Here is a 9,479-nt window from a genome sequence, read left to right as displayed (position 1 = left end):
TTAATAATTTTTTTTGTAATAAAATGGAAGTAATAGTCTTGATGTTTCATTTATTCCTGCAATTCTCTATTTTATTTAAATCCAAATTCTGAAAAAAAACCTAATTTTACTAAAATATAAAAATACCACATGAAATTAAACATGGTATTGCACAAAAATTTATTACTATCTAAAACAAAAGATTGATCTCCTTATGAGATCGTATTCTCTTAGGTATTATTTGTCTACCTAGTTAAATCTAGTTCTTTTAAAAACTGACAAAGTTCGTAGTTGGTCAGTGACAACGCCGAAAAGTTGTTCCTGTTGAAAGCTGTCACTAGGGATGCTCGGTCCAGGTACTTAAATATCTAGTATATGTTTTAATTCAATTTTTACGCCATTTGAATTTCATGGTTAAAAAATATTAATAAATCTTAACAAGCAGTGGTGGAGCAAGGGATGGTATATATATTAAGATATACCAGTGAATGATAGTAAATGCTCAAAATAATACAAGATCACATGATTTTTCGGAATATTACCATAACTAGTTGGTAAATTTTAGGAATTTCTGAAGTTTTTGGAACTTTGCAGTAGTAACACAAATCTACAACTGAAAAATAAATCTATTCATTAGGTAAGAAAAAAATAAATATTTGAAGTTATAGTTTGTTTATCTTTAAGTTTCATACAAAATTAATACGGATAGTATTCGAGCAATCCACCGTGGTCCGTGGTCGTACATTGATCAACTAGTGAATCGAGTGATGTGTCGATTCAAAAATCGTATGAAACGTATTCCGTATCGATCCATCAAAATATCGTATCGTGCAACCCAATCCTTAACTCTTACTGTCAACTGTCAAAAAAGTTCGTCGCATTTGTGAGGAATGTGGTTGTTGTTATTAAATAAACGAATATAACGAATCCTTTTTAATTCTAGGTTGTTTAACGTTGCCTTGCTATGTCGACACGCGAAATTCTAACTCTGCAATTTGGCCATTATTCAAATCATGTTGGGACACATTTCTGGAATATACAGGAACTTAGTTTTGACTACACAGGCACTGAAAAAAGTGAATGCAACAACGATATTTTATATCGGGAAGGGCGAAATACCAAGGGGGAGATCACTTATACACCTAGACTTCTAATATCTGATTTGAGAGATAGCTTGAAATCTTTACCGGCTAATGGTGGTTTACCAGACGAAGATGTACAGGAAGACTTTAAATGGGGTGCTGTTGAAAAAATCCAAGAGCCAGTTGCACAAAAGAATGAATATTTAGCAGATATTGACAAGAAATCTCTGCATGAAATACTTTCAAAACAATACCAGTTAGAAAATCAGATAAGTACATGGACAGATTATTTATATCCTAGATTACATTCAAGAACAATAAATGTTGTTAAAGAATACCAACAAGGCTCTAATGTAAGTATAAATTGTTTAACAATATTGTTTATTAAATTATTAAAATAAAATCGATTTTTTAACTTTCTTTCTTGGTTCATATTGCTGTGGCTATTTGCAATATGTACTTGTTTCTAACTAACCCAAACTTGTATTTTAGGAAAGTTTTGATATCTACCACACTGGTCAATCTTTGTGGAAAAAGGACTATGGCGAATCATTTTCTGATAAAATTAGAAACTATGTTGAGGAATGTGACAGTATCCAAGGTTTCCATGTCAACTTTGATTGTGTTGATGGATTTGCGGGCTTAGCTCTTGGCTGTATTGAACATTTGACTGATGAATATTCAAAATCAATACTAGCCCATCCAATAATTCCTTCTTATTTCCCCGATAGTGATCCTTCCACAGATGAAGAAAAAGAAATCTCTACTGGAAAAGATACACAAAGAATAGTCAACATTGCATTCTCCTTGAGTGAACTGACACAACTGGCAACACTGTTTGTTCCTCTTTGCACCGGTAGTAAAGGATGGAGGAAACCAGGCAAGCCAATAGTATTTGATTATTTGAACTATAAGCCAGAGCTGTACTACCATTCCGCTAGTATTTTAGCATCAGCTTTAGACACATTAAGTTACAAATACAGGCTTAAATCTAATATTTACACATTGTCTGATGCATGTGCTGATATGAACGGATACGGAAGAAAGATGGCAGCAGCATCACTGAGACTGCCATTTGCTATACCTGAAGAACAATATATAAATGAATTTTTAGAGCTCAATGAAAAATCACTTTACACACCAATAACACCCAGTTGTGAAATAGCTCCTGATAAAATATTCCAACTTATTACAATCAGAGGAATTGAAGAATACTTAATGAAAAGAGATGAAAGAAATCCTAGATACAGTAATATCAAAGAAATGTTTGAATTGTATTTTCAAGCAAATCATTTTCTTTCTGCTACGAATGTAACAATATGTGAAAAGCCATTACAAATAAAACCACCATTTCCAAATATATTCTCAGATAAGTTGAACAAATTTGGTTTTGTTACAAATGAGAAAAATCAAACAAAAGTTGAGAGTTGCGCTTTGATGGCTGGATACCATAATGGTAACTTTTTGTCAAACACTATTGAAAGTTTGAGAAAGGAAGTGGGCAGGATAAAGTTTGCTAAATTACATAAGTTCAGCGGAGAAGGTTGTGAAGCTGAAGAATTTAAGGAGCGATTAGAAACACTATCAGAATTCCAAAATAATTACGAAGAATGTTTAGAATTATAATTGTTAAGTACTTCATTCATGTTATTGGACTGATTCTTATAGTACGTAATGTATGTATGAACTGTGAGCATATATTTTAAAACAAAGTGTATTAACAAAAAATTGCATTTCTAAATAAAAATACAGATAAAAATATCATAAATTTATTTTAAAGATGATTCTGATAAAATACATCATATCACCAAACGCACAGACACTTCATTTAGCACATTTACATTCATGTACAAAGTCTATGTTCGATCACGATGACCGTTCGAGAGCCCTCTCCTTCATTCTCGTAATAAATGCCGCACCTTTGTTCTTTCTGAAATTTTCATATGGATCATTTAGGTTTACTCCAACACCTATAAAAATACAATTGCAATTGGTTAATTATAATTTTTAACATATAAAAAAGGAAATTCTGCTGAAACAAAAATTAAATTATTAAACAAGTATAGTATCTGCGCAGATTATGGTAACCTAATTATGACCCAAGACCGAAAAAAAATCTGACTAACAAGATTTTACGTAAAAATAACTAATAACTAACTAAGGATCTGTTGGAGCCTAAATAGTAAAATATAGCTTATAAAGTGAGCTATATATTCTATACCTCATAGGAATAAATTGCTTGTTTAATTGTTACCCTTGTACTGATCCTGCTTGTCGCGCACTGCACCACCACTGATGGGCTCTGCGATGCCCTGCCCCGCTGCACCCAGCCCGCCTGCACTCCAGCCCATCTTCTGTAGCAGTTGGTGACCCTTGTTACTCGCGTCTAGCCCGCTAGAGGACGTCGTTGGCAACGTACCACAACTAAACATACATTCAGATGTTATATGTGCATTAAAAAAATGCATTAGCATTTAATCTTATATATAAAATTCTCGTGTCACGGTGTTCGAACTTGAACTCCTCCAAAACGGCTTGACCGATTCTCATGAAATTTTGTGAGCATATTCAGTATGTCTGAGAATCGGCCAACATCTATTTTTCATTTATTTTTTTTAACTGCACGCGGACGGAGTCGCGGGCGACAGCTAGTCTCATTATAAAAAAAAATACTCAGGTAAAATCAATAAAAAGCAACCAGCACTATCCATTTTTAAATACCAATAGTATTTATATCAATTTGTGATACTTTAGGAATTTTTAAATATGTATCTTGTGAGTAGCACTAGAAACTAACAGAAAACTAGGTGGTGTAGGTGATCTGGAACGTTCGACGCGTCGTGACCGCGATGTCGGCGATTCTCGTGCCCGATCTCGGTCCCGGTCCCGGTCTCGCTCCCGGGACTTGCTGCGAGACCGGGATCGTGATCTTGACCGCGACCGCCGACGATCTAAAACAAAAAAAAAGCTGTAAAATACAATGCGTTTCAAATAAGAACGCATCTCAAGTCGCACGACAAACTGTGACGTCATAGCGCACAAATCTAAGAAAAAAGATATGTTTAAGGGGGCGTTCATAAATTACAGTCTCAAGAGAGATTATTGGAACCTACATGTCTAAAATAGTATAATTTTTTTTTTGCTTCATTCAGAAAAAAAATTACGTGATATTTGCAGAGACCTCCCCTCCCTCCAACGTAAGATTAGGTGAGATTTGACTCGACCCCCTCCCCCCCTTAAACATCTCACGTATTTTATGAACGCCCCCTAATAAGTATTGGTGATATCACTCACTATCTCTGTCTCGTTCTCTCCTCCACGATGTCTGTTTCCGTCTGGGAGAAGGTGATCTTGACTTTGGCTGCACTGGAGATTTCTCTGGTGTTTTGCTTTTTGATCTAACAACATAAACAGAGTTAGTTAGTTATAAATGCGAATGTTTAGATAGATGGATGGATGGATGATCTAGAGAACGGCTGAACAGATCTTGATGAAATTTGGCGATGTAGAATATAATCTGGAAGAACACAGAGGCTTATAACGTTGTTTTTTTAATGCCGCGTGGACTGAGTCGCGGGCAACAGCTAGTATTATATAAGATTGAACTCGCTAGGCAAAATACTGTAGGTGTTAAATCTGCAGAACAATTTTTACTGCTCTTCCTGTCGTAATTTCACTACCTTTTAAAGTTTTAATTTTGTACCTGTATCTTCTGCCAGGTGGTGTGGGTTGTTTTTGCAGGTCTTTGGGTATAGGACTAGGTGACTTGGAACGCTGTCTCCTGCCCTGCGCGATGTCCTCTTCCTTGCGCTTCCGAGCCGCGTTCTTGGCTTTGTAGTATTCGTACAGACCGAGCTTCTCCCATCCCTCACTAAAGTCATAAAAATTGTTGTTATTACATAATAAAAAAACAAACATTTTCTATTCCATAATCTACTGTTTTCTTTTAATAATAATAATTTACATATTTTTTGCCGCCTTCAAAAAGAAGGAGGTTATCAATTCGACTGTTTTTTTTTTTTACATCTATATATGTAAAAGAAAGTCGTGTTAGTTACACTATTTATAACTCAAGATCGATTGAACTGATTTAGCTGAAAATTGATGGGGAGGTAGCTTAGACTAGGAGACGGACATAGGAACTTTTTTATCTTGTGTGCATTTTTTTTATTCCGCGCGGACGAAGTCGCGGGTAAAAGCTAGTAAATAATAAAAGGAGACAAATCCCACATATCAATATAAGCTGTACTTAAATCTAATTATAGTTAAACTTACTTATCCCTGGGACGTTCGTGATTGGGCGAAGCGTAGAAAGCGTCCACAGCCGCCAGTAGCCGGTCGTTGGGCGGAGCTGGTGGAGGCAGCCGGATCTTTGCCGGGTCCAGGGGACGATACCGATCCTCTTCCAGCTATAAACATACATATAATGTTTATTATGCATATAAATAACAACAATCAAGCAATTCTATGATACAAAGCATTAAAAACATTTAAATATTGACAACATTCCATGCAATTTGTACTTACCATTAAAAATGTTTCTATTAAAATCAATAAATTAACATATCTGTAAAGTATTTGTAAGCTATAAAAAAGGAGAAAATTACTTACCATTATTAAAGGCACCATCAGACCGGCAGGCAACTCAAAGTATGGTACGGAAGGCATCAAGTCTTCGTTATTTATTTCCGGGAATGGCATAAACCCAGGGGGAGGTTTACTAAGATCTGGAAGACCGTTCTGGAATGCTAACATGGGTAGTTTGTCAGCCGGTGTGAACCCGGGTGGCGGTTGGGAGAAATTCACTTTTGGAAGATTTGATAAATCCGGTTTTTCTATTTCAACAGATTTATGTGCATTTATCTGATCAAACACTTGACTGTCATAGCTGTTTTCATTCCCACTTATACTGTTGTTTGATGGGTAGTTATCTCCACTCTCGCTGCCATACTGATGGCTCGAGTTATAACTTTGTTCAAGAAAGCCACCCATTGGAGGAAAGTTTGGTTCATTAAAACTATTATTTTCAAATTGTGTTCCTTGCACAGTTTGTTGATGAGTATTATCTTTATGGTCCTGATTTTGCAATTCCAATGCATGCTTTTGCATCTCTAATTGCTGAATCTGTTGCAATGTATGAGCGACAAACGCTTGATGCTGTGATTGATAGCTGAAAAACAAATATGGATTTAGCTAAACATTTTAACAGCTAAAACTAAACTAAGCACACTAAATGCATACTTCTCAAAGGTTGATTTGGTTTGTTGCGCGAGATGTGAGATTGCGTTAGAGTGCTGCGCGATCAGGTTGGCCTGATACTCCTGGTAGGAGGAGGTGGGGCTCTTCATTTTCTCAATGACCGCCGACTCGAAATAGTTCGACTTGGACTCCCACAAACGGAGCAGCTTGTTAAGTTTCGCCTCCTGTTCCTCGGTGACCGCTGAAACAGATAAATGTTTACACGGTTGTCGCACAAGTCAGTCGACTCAAGCAAGTTACCTGACTGGCGCAAACCACAGGTGATGGTGTACTAAGGATGCTTAATATTCAAGATGAAAATGCAGAATCGAACAAGAGACCTAATTCTTGAGGACATTATTATAAATATGTTACCTATACTGGCATTGCAAAACATGGGAACCACCACATTTTCCAAATTTTTCTTGAGATCTTCCGCGTTTTTGCGTGCACTGTAATTAGGAATAAGAGCATCATAGACACCGAATAGATAATTACAGCATGGGACAGGAAACACAACAATAGATAATGCAAATTAAACTTACTAACAAAATATTAAACTAAAACTTTAATCAAATCATTTAATAAATTATATTCGAAATTCGAGGAACAATCAACACGACTTGATATACATATTTAAATCAACACTAACCTAGAACTAGACTGAAATAATAACCTTACAAATAGTAACAAAATCTTACAATATTACATAATTATAAACATACGCAAATAATAAATGGGTTTGTTAGCAATGAATTTTTTTTTCTTAATTTAACAATGAAGTATTAGTAAATAATGATCACCTTAAATCTAAAAAAGTAAATATATTTAATTACCAGTGATGGAGCACATCATTAACAAGGTAGATGATGTGCAGTTTCTGTGTGAATGCTGCCCCCGGCTGAGTCACTTTTCTCAGGAGGTGCTGGGATATCACTTTGCCAGCATCATTTGACGTTGCATGTTGTAAAATCCAGCCTTTACCTATAATTAGGCTAAATTATTAGTAAATATTCAACAGAAAATTGCAACAATCAATATTTATGTTTTTTGAAAGAAAGTTGTATTTAGTTTAATGCATCTAGTATCAAAATGTTTATAAATATCAAGTGCTTCCAATAGGCTACATGCTACATGGTTAAGTCTATAAAAGTACTACAAAGAGAAAATTTAACACAGTCTCAGTGCAGTTTTTACTCCCATAAATTTAAGCATTCTAAACTATTATGACAGACAAAAATATGCTAGAAACATACAATATTGTAAACAATATTAAAAAAAAAAACAAAATTGTGATAATCCAACCATATTAACATTGCCAGATTATAGGTTAAAATGTTAATGATCACAAATCACTTCGTTCGTGTGTTATACACACAAATAGATTAATTTCATGCTTAACTTATATGTAATATAGAGACATATTGTAGAAAACATTTTATTAGAACCATTTCAGCATCTAAGATAATAATTGTTAAATAAATGCTATCAGATATTTAGTACTTAATCCATTTACCCTTTCCATTTCAACTCTAATATAAAAATAATCTTGATTCTAAAGCGCTAAAGTAAAATGTAGAACCAAATTCTTGCAAAATTCCAGTAAAAAAATATATACCTGAAGAAATGCTATCCTTAGTACATGTATCTATTATAGGTTGTAAAATTGTGTCCAATTCACTGAGACTGATGTTGTTTTCTTCAGCCATAATTTGAATGGTTTCCATTTGCGCCTTGCCCACCAATTCATTGATCTTAGCTTGCTGTTGCTGTATCAACACCTACAATCATTTCTATATGTTACTTTATTATCAATAGAATACATATTACATAAAGTATAAAAAAAAATTAAGATTTTATGTTTGTCTTTTCTTATTTAAGCCTGTGAAATAACTATGCTTTAAAATAGATATATTATAATAATAAATATTGTATAACTATGTTATACATAACAAAAAAACCTTTAGTTTAAAAACATTGTATACTACTAGTTAAAATTAATGGAGATATACCAAGATTTAAGTTTCAAATATCATGCATATTAAAAAATTGTACCATGATAATGAAACAATTGTTTCTAAAGAGTATCTGTAGCTGTCAGCACATTATGATGTATTATTGTATGCAGGTGGTTTGTAAATGTTGTTTTATTATGAAGTTTCACCATCACCATTCTTTTAGTACGACAAAAATAACTTGATCAGTACAAAAAATAAGCAGCATCCAATATTATTGTATATCAAGTAATGTTAATTTCAGAATCCAATTAGAAAAACAGTAGACTAACTTAAAATATGACTATAAATGACTAACCGTATGCTGAGCACTGAGATTGTTTTCCGATTGAGTTATCTGTTCCTTGAGCATGTTGATCTGTACATTGAGGTTGTCGATGTCGTGAGAGTGGTGACCGGGAGCCGGAGGCGGGACAGAGTTGGCTGCCAACCATTGCTGGAGTGCCGGCGCAACCGCCATCGTCGCCGCGAGCCCTAGCTGCGCGGCCGTAGCACCGCCCTGTTGGGGCATTACATATTGCCTGTTCTGTGCCATATAAGCCCCGGCGGGCGCGGGAGCAGACTGCCCACCGGCCGATTGCTTTAGAACTATAAACAGCGGAGGTTCACTTGAAACGGTTATCACAACATGCAAACTAGCGATCGGCCGCGACCGCAACATTCTATCTTTGCCATCGGTGATAAATGCTTACTTGCTTGCTCTGTCGTCACTTTATACTGGTAGTAGTTGAAGTACTCTCCGCCGTACAGGAAACTGAACTTAGGGTTGTTTTTTTGTTTGTTTTTCGTCATTTTCTCGAACTCTGGCCCATTTCTCGCCACAAACTGAGCCAGTTTGTCTATTATGTTGCGAAGATCTTGATCTTTAAATGTAAATGTTATATTGTAAATAGAGTAACTATAATTTAACATTTTGAAGCCAATAAACTGAAAATTACCTTGTGGGGGTTGAGGAAGCTCCATTTTTGTTATATTTTTTGAGGTTAATTAAAAATTTGTCTAATTTTCATGCATCCGATGACAAAAAATTTTTGGTGTCATTTTAAAAAGAACTTAATATCCATTCACAAAACACAAAGTCTCATGAAACATTAATTAAAATATTACTGTTTATTTGTCACAAAACACTTTAACCGCAGTAACGCGATCAACGTCGGCCATTTGT

General features: G+C 35.0%; 2 protein-coding genes across 4 annotated transcripts; one reads left to right on the top strand and one right to left on the bottom strand.

Annotated features, from left to right (window-relative positions):
• Window positions 1–822: 822 nt before the first annotated feature.
• Window positions 823–2,762, top strand: LOC106716740 (protein misato). Its single transcript, XM_045678272.1, has 3 exons — window positions 823–848; window positions 923–1,414; window positions 1,554–2,762. The coding sequence occupies exons 2-3, from the start codon at window positions 944–946 to the stop codon at window positions 2,685–2,687; spliced, it is 1,605 nt and encodes a 534-aa protein (XP_045534228.1). The 5' UTR covers window positions 823–848; window positions 923–943; the 3' UTR covers window positions 2,688–2,762.
• Window positions 2,763–2,856: 94 nt separating this feature from the next.
• LOC106716741 (calcium homeostasis endoplasmic reticulum protein) lies at window positions 2,857–9,473 on the bottom strand. Of its 3 annotated transcripts, none has more exons than XM_045678269.1 (14): window positions 9,253–9,473; window positions 9,007–9,177; window positions 8,613–8,902; window positions 7,918–8,080; window positions 7,136–7,283; window positions 6,675–6,751; window positions 6,303–6,501; window positions 5,673–6,231; window positions 5,337–5,470; window positions 4,765–4,932; window positions 4,356–4,459; window positions 3,859–4,012; window positions 3,316–3,485; window positions 2,857–3,031 (listed from the first exon to the last, which is right to left on the bottom strand). In XM_045678269.1, the coding sequence occupies exons 1-14, from the start codon at window positions 9,275–9,277 to the stop codon at window positions 2,928–2,930; spliced, it is 2,466 nt and encodes an 821-aa protein (XP_045534225.1). In that variant the 5' UTR covers window positions 9,278–9,473; the 3' UTR covers window positions 2,857–2,927. The 3 variants fall into 3 exon arrangements, with proteins under 3 accessions (XP_045534225.1, XP_045534227.1, XP_045534226.1); XM_045678270.1 differs by having other exon boundaries at window positions 2,858–2,991; XM_045678271.1 differs by lacking the exon at window positions 9,253–9,473 and having other exon boundaries at window positions 8,613–8,813; window positions 9,007–9,086.
• Between the last annotated feature and the right edge of the window lie 6 nt (window positions 9,474–9,479).

The sequence above is a fragment of the Papilio machaon genome, chromosome 6 (genome assembly GCF_912999745.1).
Source record: "Papilio machaon chromosome 6, ilPapMach1.1, whole genome shotgun sequence".
Taxonomy (NCBI): domain Eukaryota; kingdom Metazoa; phylum Arthropoda; class Insecta; order Lepidoptera; family Papilionidae; genus Papilio; species Papilio machaon.
The sequence above is the reverse complement of the archived record's forward strand: the minus strand, read 5'-3'. Positions and strand labels throughout refer to the sequence as shown.

Bases quoted from the DNA above. Each gene is read 5' to 3' on its own strand.
- LOC106716740 (XM_045678272.1), top strand. From the start codon at position 944: ATGTCGACACGCGAAATTCTAACTCTGCAATTTGGCCATTATTCAAAT. The intron at 1,415-1,553 runs GTAAGTATAAAT...CTTGTATTTTAG, and splicing joins AATACCAACAAGGCTCTAAT to GAAAGTTTTGATATCTACCA.
- LOC106716741 (XM_045678269.1), bottom strand. From the start codon at position 9,277: ATGGAGCTTCCTCAACCCCCACAAG. The intron at 6,232-6,302 runs GTATGCATTTAG...TTTGTTTTTCAG, and splicing joins ACCAAATCAACCTTTGAGAA to CTATCAATCACAGCATCAAG. The intron at 5,471-5,672 runs GTAAGTAATTTT...GTATGTTTATAG, and splicing joins TGATGGTGCCTTTAATAATG to CTGGAAGAGGATCGGTATCG.